Below are 26,400 nucleotides of genomic sequence, written 5' to 3' on the forward strand. Positions count from 1 at the left end.
TTTCTTGAAGGTGACTGTCTAATGGTATAGCTTTCACAACGTGACTGTGTGATTGTGAAAACCTTGTGTCTGATGCTCCTTTTATCTATGGTGTGGACAGATGAGTAAAAAATATGGATAAAAAAATAAATAATAGGGGGAATAAAGGTTAAAATAAATTGAGTGGACTGAAATACAAGTGGTCAATGAAAGGGAGTGGGGTAAGGGTTATGGCACATATGAGTTTTTCCGTTTTTCTTTCTTTTTCTAGAGAGATGCAAATGTTCAAAAAAATGATCATGGTGATGAATACACAACAATGTGATGATAAATTGTGAGCCATTGATTGTAACCATGTCAAGAATACTTTTATGTTTGTTTGTTGTTTATAATAAAAATAAATAAATAAACGGCTTAAAACAGAGCAGAGGAAGTTACAGGTTCCTATTTTACTTAAACAGTGAGGGTTTATGAAGCATATTTGACATTTATTTTTTCATAAACAACAAAAAATAGAATAAAAACTTGCAGTCTGAAAAAAAAAAGTCAAGGGATGTAGAAAGATATACCATGCTAACATTAATCAAAAGAAAGGCGGAGGGCAGGCCATGGTGGCTCAGTAGGCAGAGTTCCCGCCTGCCATGACGGAGATCTGGGTTCGATTCCCAGTGCCTGTCCATGCCGAAAAGAAAGAAAGAAAGGTGGAATAGCTATATTAATTTCAGAGAAAGCAGACTTCACAACAAGGGAAATCATCAGGGATGAAGGGGGTATCACATAATGATAAATTCTCCAAGAAGACATAACAAACCTTAACATGTATGTACCTAACAAGACAGCATCAAAATAAATGAGACAAATACTTATGGAACTGCAATGAGAAATAGACAGCTCTACTATTATAGTTGGAGACTTCAACACCTGTTTTCAGTAATTCATAAACAGAAAGTCTGAACAGAACCATAATAAGTATTTAGAGCCCATCTTAATCTAGTATGACCTCATCATAACTAATTACATTTGCAAAAAAACTTTCTAAATAATATATCACATTCTGAGGTTCCATGTACACAGGAATTTGGGGGGAACATTATTCAACCCATTACACAGAGCAATTAGGCAAGAAAAAGAAATAAAGGGGTTCAAACTGGAAAGAAAGAGGTAAAAATATCAGTATTTGCAGAAGACATGATTTATATATAGGGAATCCTAAATAATCCACAAAAGAACTATTACAGCTAAGAAACAAATTCAGCAAGGTTATAGGATTCAAAATCAACACACAAAAATCAATAATATTTTAATAAACTAGCAATGAACAATTTGAACAGGAAATTAAGAAAATATGTCCATCTACAATAATATCAAAATGAATTTAACCAAGGCAAGAGGCACACAATTTAAACTACAAAATATCACTGAAACAAATTAAAGACCTAAATAAATAAAATACATTCTATGTTCATGAGTTGGAAAACTTTAAAGAGTTAAAAGGATAGTAAGTACTCTATAAAGCAATCCTTTTCAAAATTCCAATGGTCTTTTTCTGCAGAAATGGGAAGGCTGATCCTCAGATTCATATGGAATTACAAGGGACCCCCCACGGACAAAATGATCTTGAAAAAGAACAAAGATGAAGGACTCACACTTTCTGACTGCAAAACTTACTAAAAAGCTGTAGTAAACAAGATAGGGTGGTACTGGCATAGGACACCACTTCCTTTTTGAAAAGTGTACCAAGTCTACTGAGTAGGGAAAGACTAATCGCTTCAACAAATTGTGCTAGGTTAACCAGATATCCACATGCAAAGAATAAAGTTGAGGGCAGGCCACAGTGGCTCAGTAGGCAGAGTTCTCTCCTGCCAGGCCAGAGACCCAGGTTCGATTTCCAGTACCTGTCCATGAAAAAAAAAAACATGAATGAAGTTGGACCCCTACATTACAGGCAAAATGGATCAAAGACCTAAATGTAAGAGCTGAAAACATAAAACTACTGGAAGAAAACACAGGGGTATTTTTTCATAACCTTGGATTTGACAATGGATTCTTAGACAACAAAAACAAAAGCAACAAAAGAAAAATATATACTGGACTTCATCAAAATTAAAAACTTTTGTGCCTCAATGGACACTATCAAGAAAGTAAAAACAAAACTTACAGAATGAGAGAAAATAGTTGCAAATCATATAAATGATGTGGGTCTAATATCCAGAATATACAAAGAAATCTTACAACTCAACTACAACAAAAAGACAATCCAATTTAAAAATGGGCAAATGACTTGAACAGACACAAAAATGGCCAACATGCTCAACATCATCAGTCAGCAGGCAAATGCAAATGAAAATTATGAGTTACATTTCACACCTACTAAGATGACTCAAAACCCTTTGATGTCTTCCTATTTTAACTACAACAAAAGCCAAAGTCTTACAGTGACCTACAAGGCCTTCCATGATCTCACACACCACTGCCCCCTTACCTCTCTGATTATACATCCTATTTCTTTGCCTTTTATTTTACTCCACTCCAGCCACACTTGCCTTCTTTAACATTGCTATTATTACTTCCCCTTCACCCTGGAAACTCAGTGTTTTTCTCTTCAGCACTTATGATCTTTTGCATTTCTAGTTATTTATTACGTTGATTGTCCACCACTATTCCTGACTAGAATGAAAGTTCCATGAGGGCACAGATTGTGTTTCATTCACTGCTATATTCCATAGGGCACAAATAGTGCCAAATAACTACGTATTGAATGAATTTGTTCAGCATTGGGAATGACGCGAGTCAGGTCAATCAGTTCCAATCAGAGCTAACTTTGGGGCTTCTGCTTGAATTCCCAAAAAGTGAACTTAAACATGAGATAATATAGAGGCTGGAAGTTCTGCTGCCATCTTACTATTGTATTGTACCAGACAGGGTTCTTAGTTTCATACAATAGAACTATTCTTTCCTATATAGGATTTTTACATCCTTGCCCAACTCATAGGCTTGACCAAGTGACTTGCTTTGGCCAATTAAATGTATGCAGAAGTGATGTGTATTGAAGTTGTGTTTGGGGTGATGGAAAAGTTTTAGTAATGGATGGTGGTGATGACAGTACAATATTGTGAATATAATTAACACCACTCAAATCTGTATTTGTTTTTCTTTCATTTTTTTATTTTCTTAGTCTTTTTTTTTTTTTTCAAATATATATTTGAATGTGGTTAAAAGGGGATAGTTCAGGGTGGTGCGATGGTGCTCATTGGCAGAATTCTCACCTGCCATGCTGGAGACCCGGGTTCGATTTCCGGTGCCTGCCCATGCAAAAAAAGGGGGAGGGGGCGGATATTTTAGATTGTATATATGTTACTAGTATAAACATTAAAAAAAAAAAAAAGCATAGTACTGTACCATACAGTGAACCCTAATGTAAATTATGGACTATAGTTAATAGTATAATTATAATATTGTTTCATCAACTATAACAAAACTACAATGGAGGGAGGGGAAGGGCTATATGGGAACTCTGCATTTTCTGCTAATTTTTCAGTAAACCTACAACTTCTCTAATAAAAAAAATTATATTAAAAAAAAAAACAAGTTCTACCTCAAAAAAAAAAATTAAGACCAAATACTCAAATACTTGTACACGGAAGTTCATAGCAGAACTATTCACAATAGCGAAAAGGTAGAAACAACTCAAGTGTCCATAAACACAGGAATGGATAAACAAAATATAGTGTGTGTGTGTGTGTGTGTGTGTGTGTGTGTGTAATGGAATATTATTCAGCCATAAAAAGGAACATGATACATACCACAATATCAATGAACTGTGACAACATTATGCATTTATATGAAATATTCAGAACAGGGAAATCCATAAAGACAGAAAACAAAGTGGTATTTGCCAGAGGTTGGAGGGAAGAGGGAATGGGGAATGAGTACTTATAGGGATTTCATTTGGGGTGATGAAAATGTTTTGGAAGCTGATATAGATGGTGGTTGCACGATATTATAATGTTCTAAATACCACTGAATTGTATACATTAAAATGCTGGATTTTATGGTATTTGAATTTCATCTCAATTTAAAAATAAAAGAATATGGATCTAACGGCTCTATCACCTATTTACCATATGGCCTTCAGAAAATTAACCTATTTGAGCACTGGTTCTCCCATGTGGAAAAAACAAAAACAAAAACAAAAACAGGGTAATTCTTTCTCATGTTTTTTATGAGGATTTAAAGAGTAATAAAAATAAAGCAATGAATTCTTGTTAGTTTTAAAGGTTTACATGTGATGCCTCTGTTTGTTTTACATGTAGAGGATGTAATTATTTAGACATAATGACATTTTTCTCTTTATAATTCTGTAATGGTTTGAAGTTGTATATACCCCAGAAAAGATCACATTCTTAAAGCTAACCCATTCCCATGGGTGTAGCCCTATTGTAGGTAGGACATTTTGATTACGTTATTTCAATTGCTGTGTGCCCCTGGTGGGTCTTAATCCTCTTACTGGAGTTCTTTAAAAGAGATAGAATTCAGAGATGCACACAGAGAAACTAAGAGAGAAAAGCCAGAGATACTGAGAGAGAAGGACTCACACACAAGCTCAGAAAGAAAACCACAGACTCTAGAGCATCCAGAATCTGAAAGCAAAGAAACTCAGGAGAGAAGGGAGAAACCAGCAGATGTGACATATGCCTTGTATGTGGGAGAGAAGTCCAAGATTGTCGGTAGCCAGTTTTGGGGGAGAAAGCATCACCTGTTGATGATTTGATTTGGACATTTTCACGGTCTCAGAACTGTAAGCTTATAAGTTAAGAAAGCCCCATTGTAAAAGCTAAAAACATAATAATAAAATAAAATAAAGCCTGGGAGACAAGAAGCACTAGAGACAAAAACAATGATTATTTCTTTTTAGCTTAATTTCTTATTTATATTCATTTGAACCATACTAGAAAGCTATTCCAAGTTTTTTTTTTTCTCTTGAAGAACTCTGCTCTTAATATTTTTGGAATGTCCTTCCCTTGAGCTAAAGAATGTCTCATAGTATTGGTGAAGACTCTTCTTTTTATTCATCTTTAAGTGAAAATTCAGAGACTTATTTAGGCCAGCAATGGGACATAGGATGAACAGCTTATATGTGTCTCTGTATGCCCGGTCATTAGTAAATTCTACTTCTCTGTTTTGTCAGTTGATATGCCAAAGATAGAACTAGCACAAAATTTTCTGCCCAGCAAAGGGATTAACTAAAATCCAGCTCAAGGGGGGAAAAAAAATTCAGTGAGGTCCCACACTTACTGCTATTCCTCAGGTTCCAAGAGCACCAAGGCAAAAGAGGAATAGAAATTTAGAGTGTTGGTCCACTAAGGCCTCTATACTGTTTCCACCATATTCTATTAGTTCAGGCATGCTCCACATCAGAGGTCAGAAAATGTCTGTATAGGGTCGGATAATAAATATTTTAGAGTCATACAATCTCTGTCACAACTACTCAAACTCTGTAGCTGTAGTACCAAAACAACCATAGAAAATACATACACAAATGAGTGTGGTTGTGTTCTAATAAAATTTTATTTACAAAAATAGATGGCAGGCCAGATTAGGCTCACAGGCAGTAGTTTCCTGACTCTAGATCTCCACCCAGGTTAGGTTCCCCTGCCCATCCTAACAGAGTGGTCTTAAAGAAAATGTTTTGGGCCACAGGGAACAAGTTTCAGCTGTGTCATCCAAGGTATGTTCTACAATTCATCATTACTATGCCAAGGAGTTCAGGCCCTCTAAAAGTCAGAGATCAACTATACTATTTTCAATTAGCATGTGACCAGCCAATAGTGCTACTTCCTAATCCCATCCCATCTTTGTGGTAATGCTCTTGTGCGGTCTGGGACATGCATATTTCTTACTAATTTTTTTCTATTTGTGATAGGAGGTTTTTACTTCCTAAGCAGGCTTCAATGGACATTTTATTGGGGTGGGGAGGGATGGTTGGGGGGTGATTCACACTATCATTTCAACCAATCTTCTCACAAATTTACTCCTCCACCAATCTATGCTTTAAGCTTCATGACAACAGAAAACATGCCCTTATATTTGCCAATGTATACATACTAGACTGAATTCCTCAAAAGTAGGAACCACAACTTACTGATTTTTGCAGAGCCAGTGCCCAGCACAGTGCCTGACATTTTGCCTAGAACATGGTGCTTATCACACCATGCCTAGAACATTGTGCCTTAAGTACAGAAAGCAGTCAAAATATGTATTTCTTTTAAATTAAAATGCTTTAATAAATGAAACAAAGGCTTTAATTAAATACTAAAGCTCAACAATATTGTAGAATATGATTTATAGCTTCTAATTATATAGTATTGCAGGATTGGATTACCTTTAATAGAGAAATAAATAGATCACTATGCACTAGTTTCCAGTCACTGGTTTCAATAACTGATAAAGAGTTATGCTTAACTACTTAAGAGTATCCACTTTATGGGCATTTGTTAATCAGTTCCTTTGCTTAGATTACCAGTGAATATATATTTCAGGCCCTGACACACGCTCATTTTTTTGCTCCCGAAATTTTGAAGAGAATCCCATTAGGGAGCTAGTATAAATCACTTAAGTACAGACATTTAGCAGAGACTATTGAAGAAATTACTCATCTTAAGAAGATATAAAAGAATGTTCTCTTCCTTGAACTAATTATGTTTTTATGAGAGAGACTTTAAAATCTATCAAGTGACCCAGTAAACTCATCTTCTAGATAACGAGGGGGGAAATGATCATTTAAGAACTGAGTCATTAAAAGAAGTATGAATGAGGTAAAGTCATCCTTAAAGACATGGCATGCAGAACTAGTACTGGTTAGTTCAAATATGACCAACCTATTGGCTAGTTCCAATATGACTGGGATAACATTCACTCAAGAAGAAACAAAACCCCAAATTAAGATGGTGGGAATACAGGCAACCAGGAAGTCTGCAAAGGCCCCAAACTCTTCTAGTTCCGTAAAGAAGTCAACCTGACCTAGAAAATGACATGAGCCATCGTTCCTTTTATTGACAAGACAACAGAAACATGGGTAGTTTCCACTATATAAACAAACGAGGAGAGTATGAAATACAAAAAATCAGAAGCTAAGATTTCAAGAGACACTCCAAAATATCACAACCCCTAAGCATTATAATACAAGTATGATTTTCCTAAGATTTTGTGGTGTTCCAGAGACTATTCTACAATTCACTGGATCAGCAACAAGAGCAGGGTCAAGAGACAGAACCACCCCATTTCTCTCTCAGCCAACATGGCAAGCAAACTCATTGCCTGTCCCCTCTCTACGTGGGACATGACTTCCAGAGGTGTAAACCTTCCTGGCAATGTGGAACAGAAATCCTAGAATAAACTGGGACTCAGCATAAAGGGATTGAGAAAGCCTTCTCAACCGAAAGGGGGAAGAGAGAAATGAGACAAAATAAAGTGCCAGTGTCAGAGAGACTTCAAACAGAGTCAAGAGGTTATCCTGGAGGTTATTCTTACACATTTTATAGATATCTCCTTTTTAGTTTAAGGTGTTATTAGAGAGCCTAGAGGGAAGTGCCTGAAACTATAGAGCTATGTTCCAGTAGCCATGTTTCTTGAAGATGAATATATAATGATATAGCTTTTGCAATGTGACTATGTGATTATGAAAATCTTGTGTCTGATGTTTCTTGTATCTACCATATTGACAGATGAGTAAAACATATGGATTAAAAACAAATAAATAATAGGGGGAACAAATGTTAAAACAAAATGAGTATATTAAAATACTAGTGAACAATGAAAGGGGTATAGAAAAAAAATAGGGAGAACAAAGGTTAAAATCTATTGAGTAGATGGAAATACTAGTGGTCAATGAGAGGGAGGGGTAAGGGGTATGGCATGTGTGAGTCTTTCTTTTTTCTTTTTATTTCTTTTTCTGGAGTGATGCAAATGTTCTAAAAAATGATCATGGTGATGAATATACTATTATATGATGATATTGTGAGCCATTGACTGTACACCATACACGGAATGTTTGTATGTTAAGAATGTCCATGTTTGTATGTTGTTTTGGTTTGATAACAGAAAACAAATTTTTAAAAAAGTGATGGAACCACCCAGAAATAATGGTTCTATATAAGTTCTTCTGTAAAAAGAGACAGATCTTTTTTCCCAATTAATGATTCCTACTGTCTTTCTTCCTGACCTGAAATCCAGCATAACAATGGTGGTTTTTTTAATCTCTATAACCTGAGGCAAATTAATGTCATTTAACAGAAATATTTTTTAAATGATTATGGTAAAGTAACCAATTAATATTTAAATATTTCCAGCTTCTGACGATCTTTATTAAAGATCCTAAGTTGCTCAATAATTTTTTCAAATGCAAGAATTTTTGCATGCAAAAAGGGAAGAACCTTCATCATATATTTATAAGACACAAACAAACGTGGAAGAAAGTAACAATCAAGTAAATAATACAACTGGGTGTTCCATACATCCAGTTTCTCATTGTTGACTTAGCTCCTGGTTTTAAAAACTCAATTCACATGTAAAATCTAAATCTAAAACTTTAAGGAAAACATTTGTTTTATTTGATGTGGGGAAAAAATGAAGCAATATGTTTACTTTATTTTAGCAAAAAATAATTGTGTGGTTTTAAGATGTCAGCTGTTTGCTTGAGGTATCAACACCAAATAATCATAAATAATCTGTTAAATTGGTTATAGTTCACTACTTTTCCTCAAGTTTCTTCTACAAATAGTTTTGGTTAAAAAAAAAGTATACATGTATCAACTCATCATTCAGCCATTCAGCTTTCTGGTGGAAATGCAAATTTAATCTGAAAAAAATATATATGATTCACTAATCCAAAATTTATAAAGCTTGCTAAAAATGTAGCCTTAGAGAAAAGGGAAAATTGTGAAAATTAAGTAGTAACAAACGGCCGAGAATGCCTTTTGGTAGGAGGAAATATGTATATTCCTGACTAGTGAATATTCAATCAAATCTACTCTTCCTATCACTCTCATTCTCAACTTCTAAGAGAGAAAACAGGCACAATCTAGATTTTCTCTATCTACCCTCTCCTTAACCTTTTGCAATCCAGCATTCAACACATCATTTTACTTAAAAGGGTCATTAAATGGGTTTTCTTAACCCTCCATCCTAATCATCATGGATCTTTCTATGGATTTTTACGTTGTGAATACCATTTAAAATTTTTTTTTCCTTGCTTCAAGAGCTCTACTTTAAAAAAAAAAAAAAAGCTCTATCTACCTCTCTTCTTTCAGTCTCACAATTTTAAAAATCCCCTTCTCTCTGCTCTATACTTACTCTTGGATGGTTCATATCATTTCACAGCTCCATGTCATGCTAAAATTAGCTATTACTGGAGTCGGATCAAGTCCTAGTTCCACAACTTACCAGCTGCATAATCTTGGTCCTATTACATCATTTCTTTGTGATTCAGTTTCCTCATCTATAAAATGTGGATAAAAAGTAGGGCTGCTATGGGGATTAAATGTAAAACATCTAGGGAAGTACCCAGCATATGACAGATGTTCAATATGTGATATTTATTAAAATTAGGTCTGACAGTCTGCTGTCATTTTTATTATTTATTATTAAAACCCAACTTACTATTTCTCTCCCAAAGCTTATATATCTTTTATAAGTTTTCCAGTCCAATACATTATACCAGTGCTCTCCTAGTTTACCACATTCAAATCCTTGGGATCATATCTGATCCCCCCCGCAGGAACAGAATCCCTGATACTCTACAACACCTCTCTATTTTGTCCTTCATTTCCATCTCTCTAATTTAAATCACCATTATTTTTTATAACACCTTATAGGTTATACCGCAATACTGGACTGTTCACAACTTTGTATAATTAGTTATCTCAATATCCTACTTTGAAAAAACAACAATCAAAACAAAATCTTCTCATATATCAATACCAGCCACAGAAAAGGTACGATGAGTCAGCACCTCCCTGACCTAGGCCCAAATGACATGGCCTTTCAACCTAACCTCTCTATCAGACTGCCACAATCTTTCTTTCCTTAACTTCAGATCCTACCACCCTATTTCAATCCCATTGAATTCTCAGTACCTTGTGAGGATGACCTCTTTGGGTTCTGCAAAGAAAAATATGCTAAAATGCCTCCCCTCTCACAGATACTTCAAACAGACATACAAATAAAAAAGAAAACCTGCAGGGTAAAGGTCCAAACTTGAACTTCTTTCAAATGTGAGTAGTCAAAAGGAGCCGCAATAGAAGCTTAGCAGTCATTGCTAAAAGTTGTCATAATTATTACTAAGAGTTTTCATATATATATATAAAACAACAAAAGCTGTCAAAAAAAGGAGTACAGTTGTATTTTCCCTTTCTGGTTAGGGTGGTATTTATTTCAGTAAATTAAGAAATAAGAACTTGGCCTGGAATAGCCCAACATCATATTGTGTTCATAAAAGAAAATATCTGTTTCTAAGCATGACCTCTAAACTCTTGCAACAATATACAAATTAAATATGCTAGAAATTATTTAATTACATATACACCTGCAGCAAACCTTTTCAAAGAGAGACCCACCTTTTGTATAAGTAATCACACACAAGGCTTTTCTACCTACTATGAAGCTTGATTTATACATTTTTTAGAAGCATTTCATTCCATTTTTCAAAGGAATACAAAAATATATGGGCATGGTTATTTTACATATAAAGGCTACAATACGGAAAATTATACCCATTTTTAACTATGAGATTTCATAGTTAACTATTTGTTTGATCCTAGAGCATAAATCTTACCAGAAGCAGCAGATGTTCTATTTTTAGATAATGGGCCTGATTTTAGCAAGAAAAAGAATATACCATAACATGTCTAATGACTAAACAGCTGCAGGGTCTAAAAAGAGTTTTAAATTACTCTGAGTTAGCTTATAATGTATGCTTTAGATTTTTCATCCAGCAAGTACCTTTTAAGACGAATGAAAGGAAAAACCAACACTACATAGAAAATTAATCTGAGTCCCTTAATTAGTGAAGGGCAGCAAAAAGGGAAGTGTTTAGATACGATCTCATCTGTAGCAACCTTATGGGTTATTCAAGTATCTACTCTTCTATCCTCTCAGTTTCAATTTTTGGGCTTCTAAAATAAATACCATACAGTGGGTTGGCTTAAACCATGGGAAATTACTGGCTCACAGTTTTGAGGACAGAAGTCCAAAATCAAGGCATAAGCAAGGCGATGCTTTCTCCCTGAAGACTGTGGCATTGTAGGGCTGGCTGTCAGCAATCCTTGGTCCTTGGCTTTTCAGTCTTGTGGAAATGCACATGATAAAATCTTCTCCTTTTCTCATCCAAGTTGCGTTGACTTCCAGCTTCTTCCCACAGCTTCTCTCTCTATGGCCTTCTCTATAAGGATTAAGACCCATCCTGATTCAAATGGCCACACCTTAACGAAAAACAACCTCAACAAAAGGTCCTACTGATAAATGGGTTCACACCACAAGACCAAGGGTTAGGCTTGAACATGCCACTTGTGATGAACATGATTCAATCCCCAACAGCCATTCAAGATGTTTTATTCATCCTTGTAACCCAAGGTGCCCTACACATAGCCACTAGGAATCACAGCTCATATATAGAGCTGGGTTCCCAAGAACAGAGATACACGCACTCATCCATTCCCACTCTGGACCCATCTTGCTAGTACTACCAGTGTGCATTATGAGAACAAGATACAGGTAACAACTATATTTTAATAAATGTGTAAAACAGCCACGTGGAAAGATAAAAAGAATATATTCAATTAATAAGCTTTTGTTTTTGCATAAAAGGTAGAAGGAAAGCTTAGATACAGTCAAAAGAAAGTATAGGAAAAAGAGTCACAGGTCAAAGTGTGACAAAGACTGAGGAGAGAAAATACTGTTGGATTATTAACACTGTTTGAATATATAATATATATATCAGATATATGTACAATGTACAATATTACCTATATTGTATGCATGTATATCAGAAATCCTTGGGTTTTAAAAGCCTAGATTAACAGCTGAAGCTTCAATTTGCTAGGTTCTATAAACAGAGCCATAATAAAAGGAGGTATTAGGTTCATGAAACAAATTTAACTTGGAAACTAACAGCCTATTTTAAACCCTAAGTAGTATCCACTCAAGAATTTCACTTTTTAAAAGATTCCAAAATTTAGTATAACTGATTAAAAGCACAGCATTTCATTAGGGAGTTTTTTGTGTGTTTAATTTCAGACTTCAGTAATATTTCTTAAGATATTCAAGGTGCTACATTTATTTTTATTATATTTAATTTATTATTTTAAATTCCTAATCATCTTTAATCAGGAACCAATAGCAACTAAAGAAAAAATATGGAACTATCAAACTTTCCCACATGGGAAATCCCTAATGTCTCTCAAACATTAGGGACTCCCACATTATTAGGCCAAGCCCTTGATCTTGAGGCTTGCTCTTATGAAACTTATATCTGAAATGGAGAGGCTAAGCCTACCTATAATATTACCTAAGAGTTACTTCCAGAGAACTTCTTTTGTTGCTCAAATGTGGCCTCTCTCTCTCTCAGCCCAACTCTGCAAGTAAAATCATTACCCTCTGTTTTAGTTTGTTAAAGCTGCTATAATGCAATATACCAGAAAGGGAACAGTTTTTAAAAAGGGAATTTATTAAGTTGCAAGTCTAAAGTTCTAAGGTCATGAAATGTCCAAATTAAGGCACCAATAAGAGGTTACCATCACTCAAGAAAGGATGATGCCATCTGGAACACCTCTGTCACCTGGGAAGGGACCTGGTTGGCATCCGGACACCCCTGTCAGCTGGAAAGGCATATAGCGACATTTCTGGTCTCTGCTAGCTTTCTCTGCCCACTTCTTATTTCATGGGGCTCCCCTGGGGGTGTTTTCCTTCTTCATCTCCAAAGGTCTCTGGCTGTGGGGGATCTAAAGCTTTTTCCAAAATGGTTCCCTCTTAAAGGACTCTTGTAAGCAACCCCATCTAGAATGGGTGGAGACACACTTCCATGGAACCCACCTAATCAAAAGGTACCACCCACAACTGGGTGGATCACACCTCCATGGAAACAACTTAATAAAAAAGATTCCACCCAGTAATACTGAATCAGGGTTAAAGAACATGGCTTTTCTAGGGTACACAATAGTTTCAAACCAACATGCCCTCCTCCCTACATGGAACATGACAACCAGGGATGTAAGTCTCCATGGCAGCATGACATCCAGGGATGAGCCTGGCCCTGGCACTAGGATTGACAATGCCTACCTGATGAAAAGAACTGTAACAAAATAAGGTTTCAGTGGCTAAGAGATTTCAAATGGAGTTGAGAGGCTATTCCAGAGGTTACTCTCATGCAAGCTTCAGCTAGGTTGCTAATTGCCATGATATTCTAAGCCCCAATAAAAAGTATTCCTGTAAACCCTAAAGAATACCCTGGGCTCTATCTGAGACTGTATAAAAGTTTTATTCATGAAGTTTATTTTCCAGAAGCCTATAACCTTAAAATGGTTCCTAGGCCAGATAAGTCCTGAAACCCAGAGGTACAAGTCTCTCCAAGATCATTAACCAGTTGCATTCCCCTACCCCATAATGTCAACACTCCTTTGCAACATGAAACAGGATGGCTATTGTCCAAATATCCCTAAAGAGTGGGAGAAGGATCAAAGGAAAAGGAAGAATTGTATCAGAGAGGATAGGATTTAACACATGAGTACGACTACTGAATCACTATATTGATATTTCTTTTTAGTCTCCAGTGTCTTAGAACAGCTAGAAGGAAACACCTAAAATGGTGGAACTGTAATTCATACCATACTTTGAAATTTGTTCTAAAACTCCTTGTTAAAATGTACTTTGAAATTTATTGCTTTTTTGTATATATATTTCATGATAAAAAATGTTAAAGAAAAAAAGAACCAATAGTAATCAAACCATTTTTTTGAGGATTTACTGGTAAATAGATCTTTAGGGAACTATTACAACATAAAATAATTCAAGCACAGAATTTCAAGAATAAATCCCAAATATATGAACTGTCATGAAGCCTTAAATCTAAAAAAGTAGGTAGTATTTTGAATAATAGTAAAGAAAAAGCAACATAAGTATGATACTATCCTTATTTATATATATACACACATACACATATATTACTATTGATTGATAGATTCAGGAGTTTAAATTAAATGTTTGAGGTTGTATAACTAAGCTCACCTCAGATATTATAAAATAAATCACAAAAATTTAAAACCTTGATCTTAAACTATATGCAAAATAACATGAGGTCAAATATTAATAGTAATATTACAGTAGGAATAAACTCTAAGAAAAAAAATACTGTTACAGCTTCAACACCTGCCACCTTAAAGTTAGTCTCTGAATAGAACACACTCACCACTGAACAATAGCTATGGAAACTTCGAATAACTTTCCTGAATAATTTTTTATTATAATCATAGTCAACCTTTAATAAGATTCATTTCAAGATTGTTCAAGGGGTGATCAACTATAGCCAGTAATGATCATACAATATTATTCCATACCCTATTTCATAACCAACATCTGTCCACTACTCTTCAAAATCTGATTCAAATCCACTGATAAATTAAGCTATTTGGGCTACATGAAAAATACCTAATCAAGTTTCTCCTTGTTCACAAGTACTTTAACAAATTAAATCTGTCACAACTTGCTTTCTTTATCTCATTCCGCCACTTTTCTCTTATCCCATTAGGGAGGTTTGCACCTACACATAGGTTGATTGAACAAACAGCATGTCATCACAAAAATGCTAATGACTACTTGGCTATAAATAAAGCTGGTCTATAAGAAGTGTCCATTTTCTGGGTTCACATGTCATTACTGCTGCGTTTAGCATTACCATCATTATGGCCAAACAGATTTAATTAAAATACCCACATGCACACGGCACTGAACCAGTTCAAAATAGCTAAACATAGAAAGATATTTTCATTTAAAAAAGTATGTACTTACCTTGTGTCTGCATTTAAGTACAACTCCATAGGCTCCTATAATAAAAATAGTAAACAATTAGGGACATGCATACAAACTACAGCTCTTAGAGCAATGTTCTGTGTTTACACTGGTTAATAGTATATGTTATAATAATAATTCCTAAAATTGCAATATTCTTTAGTGATAATGCAATGACCCACATACAAATAGCATATGAATATTTTACTATATATTTTAAAAGCAGGGCGGTGCGACAGTGGCTCAGTGGCAGAATTCTCGCTTGCCATGCCGGAGAACCGGGTTCGATTCCTAGCGCTTGCCCATGCAAAAAAAAAAAGCAGCTTTATTGACATAATTTTACATACCATACAATCCATCTAAAGTGTACAAAGTCATCTAGTTTTATTACATATATTTTTATAAACTAAGAGTAACAAGCATTTCCCCAAATTTAAATATTTTTAAATATTTCTCTTTTTTTTAAAAAGTTCAGTTGAGGTACTTTTTAATTTCAGGGTTAAAAAATTGGGGAGACAAGACTTGGACACAAGCACTTTAAGAGAAAATGAAAATTAACTCAAAAAATTGTAAGGAACTTTAAAGATAAGAGCTAATGACTGATTCTTGAGGAAGACTGTATTAACTATATAGCTTTTACAATGTGATGATGTGACTGTGAAAATCTTGCATCTGATGTTCCTTTTATCCAGGGCATGAACAGATGAGTAAAAAAAAGTAAATAAATAAGGATAATAAATAAATAATGGGGGAGATAACGGACAAAAAATAAGCACATTGAAATACTGTGGGACAATGAGAGGGAGGGGTAACAGGTATGGGATATATGAGTTCTTTTCTCTTTTTATTTCTTTTTGTGGAGTGATGCAAATGTTCTAAAAATGATCACAGTGAAGGATACACAACTACGTGATAATACTGTGAGCCACTGATTGCATAATATGGTTGGACTGTATGTATGTAGATATTTCTCAAAAATATTTCTTTTAAAAATATCTAAGTAGAAAAAAGGTGAGTATATCCATAGAATATGGAATATGGATCAATCATTGAAATTCAAGGTAATGATAGAGGAAAATAACAATTAAAAAAGGAGCTAATGACTTCCTAATAGTAAGCTCAAGTACAGAGTTTGCCAAAAATGCTCTCTGTCCCGGTAGACATTTAAATACTCTTCTAGGCTACTAAAATATCTTTGCTGACTGGCCTCAGAGTACAGGCCTCAGAGTTGCAATTTCAGGCATAAAGACTCAGTTTGAAGGCACAGGTCACAAGTGGTAGCAGGCTCTCCAGCTATTAAAGCCAAGCACTCCCACTTTCTTTAGCTTATTTTGATGAGATTCTTCCTTATCTTTCGGGTTATTTATTCTATTATCTAGGTGATAAAACTATTTCCTAAAACAGAAATAGATAAATAGGAACTCCTCAAAATTAAACACTTTTGTGCATCAAAGAACTTTGTCAAGAAAGTAAAAGGGCAGCCTACAAAATGGAAGACAATATTTGGAAACCATATATCACATAAGAGTTAGGGGTTTAGTATCCAGAATATATAAAGAGATTCTTCAACTCAACAACAAAAGCACAAACAACCCAATTTAGAAATAGGAAAAACACATGAACAAATTTCTCAGAAGAGGAACTACAAGTGGCTGAAAGGGACATAAAAAAAGATGCTCAACTTCACTGGCTATTAGGGAAATACAAATCAAAATCACAATGAGATATTATCTGACACCCACTAGATTGGCCATTATCAAAAAAAAAAAAAAAAAACAGAAAACAAGTGCTGGAGAGGATGTGCAGAAAGAGGTAGACTTATTCACTGTTGGTGGGAATGTAAAATGATACAATAGCTCTGGAAAGCAGTTTGGCAGTTCCTCAGGAAACTAAGTATAGAATTGCCATATGATTCAGCAATCCCATTACTAGGTATACATTCAGAGGAAGTGAAGGCAAGGACGCAAATGGACATTTGCACACTGATACTTACAGCAGCATTATTTACTAGTGCCAAGAGATGAAAACAGCTCAAATGTCCATCAACAGAGGAGTGGTTAAACAAGCTGTGGTATATACACATGACAGAACATTATGTAGCTGTAAAACAGAATAGTCATGAAGTATGTAACAAGGTGAATGAACATTGAGGACATGATGCTGAGTGAAACAGGTCAGAAACAAAAGGACAAATACTGTATGGTCTCACTAATATGAACTAACATTAATGAGTGAACTTTGAGAACTGAATTAAGAACACAGGTTATAAGACGACAGAAATAAGGTAGACATTGGGAAACTGGTGCTGAAGGAATATAGCTTGTACAATAAGACTGACTGTAAAAAGTCAAAAGTGGATAGCAGAATACTACCTGATTGTAGCACAATAACATAAGTTCACTGAATGAAGATGAATGTGAGTATGATTGAGGGTGAAGGGCTGGGGACATATGACACCAGAAGGAAAGATAGAGGATAAAGACTGAGACGGTATAATTTAGGAATGCCTAGAGCGGACAATGATGATGATTAAATGTACAAATAAAAAAACGTTTTTGTGAGAGGGAGAACAAATGAATGTCAACATTGCAGGGTGCTAAAATAGATGGTATATGGTGGGGGGGAGTACAATCAATGCAAACTAGGGTCTATAGTCAACAGTAACATTGTAATATGCTTCCATTGAATTTAACAAAGGCATTATGCCAAAACTAAATGTCAACAGGTGGGGGGCATGGGGGAGGGATATGGATTATTTGTGGAAGAAAAGTAAATATCTTCATATAGATTTTGGTAGTGAAGGCATGCCCATATACTTAGGTATGATATGTGAATAAACTGTTTAAAAATGAACAGACAGTAACAAGTGCTTGAGAAAATATGAAGAGATGTACCTATTCACTGTTGGTAGGGAAGCTAAGAAGTGCACTCCCTTGGAGGGCAGTGTGATGGTTCCATGGAAAGGCTAGGGGTGGGGTTACCACATGATCCGGAAACCCCTTTGCTCCACATATACCTGGAGGAACTGAGTGTGGGGACATGGAATGGAGACTTGCACACTGGTGTTTATGGCGGCAGTGTTCATGACCCACAATGGATGGAGATGGCCTAAGGTTACAATGACTGAGGAATGGAAGGGGGGAAGTATGGTGCATACAAACTATGGACTACTGAGTGGCTGCAAGAAGGTATGAAGTTGTAAGGCAGCATCCAGGTGTATGAACCTTAAGGACTGTATGCTGAATGAAATGTCAGGAAAAAAGACAAATACTATCATGCCTCTATCATATGGACTAACTATAATATAAAAGCACGATGAATTGAAGTCAAGAGCGTGGGTTATCAGGTTGGGGATCTATTGTAAAGGGTCCTAGATTGTAAGCTCTCACAGCAATCACATATATTCAGGACGTGTAACTGTTATTTCTAAATTCTGAGATACTAAGCCATTTGTATATAACCTGGTCATTCCCAGAATCTTCGAGTATTTATGTGACACCTGAGAGATTTAGAACTCTAAAGCTATGAAAGTCAGCAATACCCTATACAGCAACTGTCAAAATAGTTAAAAAAGTGATCAGACTTTGACTAGAGATATGAATGAAGCTGAGCTGGATAGGACTAAGGTAAATCAGAATACAGGGTAAAGGATGATATCATCCATATTTTAAAACTTCAACTTCTGTGTGAGACTTAAGAGAGAGATACTCATTTGGCACAAAATTTATAGGTTGGGTAATGTATTTCCTAATTTAACTTGTATGGTCAGTTTAGTTGAACACCCTAAGTACATGGAATCTTGACTGGGGTGTGAGATTTTGTTGATTTACTTAGGTTAGTTTGATGCCTTGATATATCCCAGAGTTATTTGGTCAGTGAATAACGAAGTATTTGCAAGGTCCCCTTGGAGGATTGGGGAGAAAGGAGGAAATATTCAACTTCCCCATTTAGAGAATCTCTGATATTCTCACAAGCAGATATCAACCAAATCATTAGGCCAAGCCCTTGATCTTGGAGTTCACCTGTATGAAACTTATTACTGCAAAGGATACACTAAGCCTACTTAAAATTAGGCCTAAGAGTCACCTCAAGAGAACCTCTTTTGTTGCTAAGATGTGGCCTCTCTTTCTAAGCCGACTCAGCAGGTGAACTCATTGACCTCCCCTCTACATGGGACATAACTTCCAGGGGGTAAACTCCATGGCAACATGTAACAGAAATCCCATGATGAGCGAGGACCCAGCATCAAAGGACTGAGAAAACTCTTGACCAAAAGAGGGAAGAGAGAAATGAGACAAAATGAAGTTTCAGTGGCTGAGAGATTTCAAAGAGCATCAAGAGGTTATCCTGGAGGTTATTCTTACGCGTTATATAGATATCCCTCTTTAGTTTATGCATATTGGAGTGGCTAAAGGGAAGTACCTGAGACTGTTGAGCTGTACTCCAGTAGCCTTGATCTTGAAGACGACTGTATAAAGATAGAACTTTTACAATGTGACTGTGTGATTGTGAAAACCTAGTGTCTGTTACTCCTTTTATCTAGGGTATGGACAGATGAGTAAAAAAAGTATGGATAAAAAAATAAATACTGAGGGGAGATGAAGGGTAAATAAATTGGGTAGACTGAAATACTAGAGGTCAATAAGAGGGATGTACGAATTTTTTCTTTCTTTTTTATTTCTTTTTCTGGGGTGATGCAAATGTTCTAAAAAATGATCATGGTGATGAACATACAACTTTGTGATGATATTGTGAAACAATGACTATACATCATGTATGGAATGTATGTATGTAAACATTTATCAATAAAAATTTTTTTAAAATGAATAACTATTTCCTAGAAACAGACATAGAGTTGACAGCAAGGTACCCAGGAAACTGGGGTTAAGGTTACATTGTGCAAAATCTAATTAGGAGAATCAAGATATAATGTATGATAATTGAGGCTTGTGAAAAGTCAAGAACATTGACAATAAGAGACAAAGCATGCATTCACATATGAGAAGGGTACTTCAGGGACACAAAACTGGAAAATGTATCTCCAACAGAGTCTGAGGGACCTGAATGAATAAGTCTCCCTTGCTTTGGTGGAAATGCATGACTCTTATTATCATAAGGAACCAGCTATTATAGTCACCCAATTTAACTCAATGCTCACCAATCATCCAATCATCATTTAATTTTCCATGCCAGTTCTTCTATGGGGTGAAAATGCACTGTCTATTCCACAGGAATGTAGAGTTTGCTTGACATTTTTCCATATACTTACTATATATGCAATTTCTTGGCCAAAACAAACGTGAGATAGTTTACAAAGAAAAAATATACATATATATATAGCACTGACTGAAACTGACATGTTCTGATTTATATTACAGCCTGGTAATTTTGGCAAACCTGAGCCAATCTCTGAGAAGATGATCACCTATGGGTATACCAAGAAAAACAAGGATATGTTCCAGAAAACCTTAGGGCCAAAAGCTGGAGCATTAAAATCCCATCCCACCCAATGTATTGACCTTCTCCAATCTGCAGCTTTACCACCTAAGTGTCTAACAGCAATACTTCAAAAAAAAATAAAGAAAACACAAAAGGCAACAATTATAAGACAAATAGTAAGATACTGAGAATCAATTTTATTTACATAATATCAATGAAAAAAAGGAAAAGGAGTTAACTAGTGAAGGCAGAATAACCCATTCTTTTTATATGATTTCAACTTTATACCTTGAAGTAAGCACCCAATGATTAAATTCAATATTTTACTTCTCTCTATTTCTTTGAAATGGATGTACCAACTTAATATTAAATTGTTGAACAGCTTTACTGTTCACATAAATAGTTTAAACATCCTTTTCAAATTCAAAGTTTATTTGAAATTTCTGAAATGTGAAATTTTTATAACATTTGCTTCCAAGATATAAATGCTAAGAATCCAATTATTCCCCTGTAACAGTGTAATTTACCAAAATTTATATCGTTATCTTTAAGTCAAGGGCAAAAACAGCTAATGAGGAAAAATCAACTTTGTTTTAGGTACTACTTAGAAGAAAAAATGCTGCCAGTTACACCATGATGTGCTATTAACTATAATACATCTCTAATTTCAGAGATGTTAAAATGTTACCAAACTGTGTCTTAGAATTTATGATACGTGGTTTGCTAATTTGAGAGAAATAAAAGTTACTTATTCCTTTACCATGTAGTAAGTAAATTTAACTCATAAAACAAGTTTTAAATTATTCAAAATAAGCCAAGTTGATATAAAAGTAAAACATAACTCAAAAAAGACAGACTAAAGAAACTATGATTGCTAATGAAAAGAATGAAATGAAGGCAGTCCTAAGAAATCTTTGATCTATTAAACTTTAAAGGATTTTTAAATGTTACTAACTTTAGATGGGAGAGTAGGACCGAAATAGTTTCAGAAGAATTTTTTTTTTAATATTTTAATCCTAGATACATATCTGAATTGGCATAGGTTAAATTAACTAGATCTGATTTAAAATTTTTTTTGGTGGTACACTGCTCATAGATGCAAGGAATTCTAAAATCCCAACTTACCTTCACCTACAACCCCAAGGATCTCAAATTTATTCATCACATTACCAATGTTAGGAATCTTCATGAAGACAAATTCCTCTTTTGATGCAAGCCACAGAACATGGCACCAAAAAAGGATCTTCTGAGAATGTTGGATCTTCTGAGAAAGTTGTGCAATAAGTAGAACAAAGAATGTCTGAAGAAGGAAATTCTCACAGGTTGACAGGAACTTTCACATATTTGTTGTAATAGTGAAGCAATAAACAATTCCCTGAAAGAACAAATACAATTAAAAGTCATAAGGTTTATATCACAGTACTCTAATAACCTACCCCATCTTTTTGTATAGTCTTTTCATACCATGTTAATGTTTCATATACTTTTTTTTCTTTAAGGTAGGGAAGAACCCAAAATAGAACATAAACAAATGAACCTAACTGTATTTGAAATGAACAACATGACCATACTGAAGAGAGGAATAGGAGTGGAGAATTAACCTCAGATAACTTTTGAAAACAGTATTTTAACTATATGCACTCCCCTCAAGCTAAAGTCAAAAAGAAATATAGGGCAGGCCTTGGTGGCTCAGCAGGAAGAGTTCTCGCTTGCCATGCCAGAGACCCGGGTTCGATTTCTGACGCCTGTCCATGCAAAAAAAATAAAAAATAAAAAAACAAATAAACAAGCATTGTACACAAGACATTTTGTTTTTACAGTGATATGAAGCTATTTTCCATGTATTTAGGATTGAGCAAATAAGTAAATATACTGTGGATAAGGGAGAAAGCTTAGAATTGGAGTAAGAGTATAAGCTCAGAGTTTTTAACATATAGAGATATAGAAATAGATATAAATGTGTGCATCAACATATACACATATATTCCCTAGTGTTGGGTGCTGAGAAGGCCTAGAAACAACTACATTCCAGTACCTATGAGCACGTTTATTTCCCAGATCTGGATTTCTAAAGAACAGTCTACAATAAAAGAAATCGGGGTCCTTGGAAAAATATCTGATTTCAAGGCTAGGGCAAGGAAAGTACAAGAGAAGCCTAGGATTTATTTTTGTGGTAGCAGAAAGGAGTGCTCAGAGAATGATGGGAACACGTCAAAAGCATGCAGGAACCAGACTGAAGTGACTTGACTTCCACTGGTAAAACTGGGCATAATTTTCATAGACTAAAATAAATATGCATGAGTCCTTAATGATAAAGACAGACAAATATGGGATAAGGGAAAACTTTCTTAGAGAATTCCAAATAAACATTATGATGGGTTAGAACATTACCGTTAGGCAACCACCACAGTAATTATTTCAGGTATTTCAGGTAGTATATATCATCAAAATATACTAAAACTAATGGTTGAAAGTTTGCTGAAAAACAGGATATTATCTAGTCTCAAAGTTTCTCCCCACAAAATACTTATTAATTACAAAGGGGAAAAACAGTAATTTTTCATACGGGCCAAACTGACAAATACCACCATAACTGATGAAAGTTATCAGACTCAATAATGAGACAAATCAACATCAAACACCTCCTGATAGGATGTACTGACAAAGAAGGCCTCAATATCACTTTTGTAGTATTCCTGCCAGAAATGTGAAACTGGAATCTAAACATAGGAAGCCAAAGACAAGCCCAAACTGAGAGATATTTTACTAAGTAACTGGTCTGTATTCTTTAAAAATATCTAGAAAAATATAAGGAAAGACTGAATAACTGCTGCACATGAAAGAAGATTTATTAAAATAGTTCATAACTATATATATATGTTTATGGTTACTGGGAGGGGGTGAGACAAAAAGAGAAAGAGGATGATAGATCAAATGGGGTAAAATATTAACATTATGGAATCTGAGTCAAGGAAACAGGAAATTCTTTGTACTATCTTTGCAACTTTTCTCTCTCTGAAATTATTTCAAAACAGGTATTTTTTTGAAACAAAAAAAAACTCATCTCTTAAGAAAACTAACAATGGTACCAACATAAAATATTAATTTAAAAGGAAGAAATTGATCAAGACCAATAAAGAAATTTTCTTTACTATCTATGATAATGAAACTTTTTAAGAATAAGAATATCCCATGTGGTGTGAATAAGTATTGACACAAAAGTATACCATTTCATACACTTATACAAACTGGTAAAAACTTTCTAAAGAGCAATTTGACCAGAATTAAAAGTTTACAAATATTTACCTCCTGATAAAGGTAATCTATCAAAACACTACAAGAAACATCATTCTTAAATGTGAAATTTTAGATACAGCCCCTTCAAAAAATTAAGAATATTACAAGGATTTCTACTACTAAACTTACTAAAATAAATGTGCCGGTTTGAAAGGATTATGTACCCTAGAAAAGCCATGTTTTAATCCCAATCCATTTTGTGGAGGCAGCAGTTTCTTTTAATCCCTATTCAGCACTGTAGGTTGGAAACTTGATTAGATTATCTCCATGGATATGTGACTCCCCCAATTGTGGGTGTTAACCTTTGATTAGAGGGAGATGTGATGCTACCCATTTCAGGTGGGTCTTGATTAGTTTACTGGAATCCTTTAAAAGAGGAAATATTTTAGAAAAAGCTTTAGAGCCCCGAGAGGCACGAGAACCACAAGAGTGGCAAAGCCAATCCAGCCAGAGACCTTTGGAGATAAAAAAAGGAAAATGCCCCTGGGGAGCTTCACAAAACAAGAAGCCTGGAGAGAAAGCTAGCAGACATCGCCATGTTTGCCATGTGCCTCTCCAGTTGAGAAAGAAACCCTGAACTTCTTCAGTTTTCTCAAGTGAAGGTAACCTCTTGTTGGTGCCTTAATAAGGACATTTTTATAGACTTACTTTAACTGGGACATTTTCACGGCCACAGAACTATAAATGTGCAACTTAATAAATCCCTCCTTTTAAAAGCCATTCTGTTTCTCATATATCACATTCCAGCAGCTAGCAAACCAGAACAATAATTATTTTTTTAATTGCTTTAATTCCAGGCTTAACAGCAGAAAACAGGATTCTCATATTTGCTTTTACATTCAATCACAAAATACATGATGTTTTTTAAACGTTTTTTTACTGTATAGTATTACATATATACAAAGTAAAGAAATAAAAAAGCAATAGGTTTCAAAGTATTCTTCAAAAAGTGGTTACAGGATAGATCCCAGAGTTTGTCATGGGCTACCATACAATCCTCTCATATTTTTCCTTCTAGCTGCTCCACAATATAGGAGGCTACAGGGCTTAAATACTTCTTTATCATCACAATCGACTTTTTTTCCCCTTCTTTTTTTTTGTGAACAATAACATATATACAAAAACCTATAAATTTCTAAGTATAGCAGCACAATTACTTGTAGAACATATTTCAGACTTTGACATGGGTTACAATTCCACAACTTTAGGTTTTTACTTCTAGCTGCTCTAAAATACTGGAGACTAAAAGAGATATCAATTTAATGATTCAGCATTCATGTTCATTGGTTAAGTCCTATCTTATGATAGGTTATGGTAGGTAGCAAGGTCTAACTGAAGCTTGCATTAGAGCAACCTCCAGAGTAGACTCTCGACTCTATTTGAACTCCCTCTGCCACTGATACTTTATTAATTACACTTCTGTTTCCCCTTTTGGTCAGGATGTAATTGTTGATCCCACAGTGCCAGGCTTGGATTCATCCCTGGGAGTCCTCTCCCACGTCGCCAGGGAGCCTTTCACCCCTGGGTGTCATATTCTACGCCGAGGTTAGGGCAATGATTTCACTTGCAGAGTTGGGCTTAGACTTAAGCCACATCTGAGCAACAGAGGTTCTCCAGAAGTAACTCTTAGGCATGCCTATACGTAGTCTAAGCTTCTATGCTACCTATATAAGCTTCACAAGAGTAAGCCTCATGATTGAAGGCATGGCCTATTGCTTTGGGTGTCCCTAAAGTTTAACACAGTATCAGGGGATTCCCTGATGGTAAGGTTTAATAGTTCCACAGTCTTTCTCCCCTCCCTCAGGGGACTTTGCCAATACCTTTTGATTATCTGGTTAATATATTCTAGGATGTATCCAGGCATTACAATAATCTATACAGGATTAAAGGACCTCTTTCTCATTCTGTGCTCTCTGTGTTTCAGTTGTTCAAATGAGTTATACAGATAAATTGAATTAGATTATGCACTACAGAAAATTTCAGTTCCAGATCAAATAAACCTTTCTTCCATTGGTCTCAAAGAGTATGGTTGGTTCTAAAATATAGACACTGTCTTCCTTACCCCTATGTTTTAAATTACTTTAACCCCAACCTGTTCAGCTTTGTACTTATCTCTAAATATCAGGTTATATATATAAAACAGCCTCTCAAAATTCAGAAATAATAATCACCACTCCGGATTTAATGTGTCTGCTCTGAAAGCTTACAATGTAGGCCCCTTCTTCATCGCCAAAGGTTGCTGGCTGTTGGACTCTGTGTCTTGCTTCAAAATGCTTCCTCTTAAAGGATTCCAGGAAACTAATCAAGACCCACCTTGAATGGGTGGAGCCACACCTCCCTGAAGATAATCTAATCAAAAGATTCCAGCCTACATTATCGAATTGGGATTAAAAGAAACAGCTGCTCCCACAAGATTGGATCAGGATTAAAACACCCTGTATTCTGATTTATCTTAGCATTGTCCAGATCAGCTTTGTTCTTATCTCTAATTGAAGCCTGATCTCTTTTTCCATCTCTTTAACAGTTGTTATATGTAGCAATGTTGACTTTCAGAGCTGCAGAACTCTGACTCTGAGACTTAGGTGTCACACAAGTACTCAAAGTTCTAGGGGAATACCAGGCTATACA

General features: G+C 35.2%; 1 protein-coding gene across 6 annotated transcripts in view; it reads right to left on the reverse strand.

The window, feature by feature from the left end:
- Window positions 1–26,400, reverse strand: part of CDKL5 (cyclin dependent kinase like 5) — a 259,957-nt gene that overhangs the window by 148,767 nt on the left and 84,790 nt on the right. For 5 of the 6 annotated variants that reach the window (XM_077145674.1, XM_077145678.1, XM_077145675.1 and 2 more), the window contains exons 2-3: window positions 21,601–21,850; window positions 15,037–15,071 (exon numbers count right to left, since the gene is read on the reverse strand). In XM_077145674.1, coding sequence (XP_077001789.1) covers window positions 15,037–15,071; window positions 21,601–21,664 — 99 coding nt within the window. In that variant the 5' untranslated portion in view covers window positions 21,665–21,850. Of the gene's footprint in view, window positions 1–15,036; window positions 15,072–21,600; window positions 21,851–26,400 lie in introns of those variants that run through there. The other variant, XM_077145679.1, reaches the window with a different exon arrangement.

Source organism: Tamandua tetradactyla, chromosome X (genome assembly GCF_023851605.1).
Source record: "Tamandua tetradactyla isolate mTamTet1 chromosome X, mTamTet1.pri, whole genome shotgun sequence".
Classification (NCBI taxonomy): domain Eukaryota; kingdom Metazoa; phylum Chordata; class Mammalia; order Pilosa; family Myrmecophagidae; genus Tamandua; species Tamandua tetradactyla.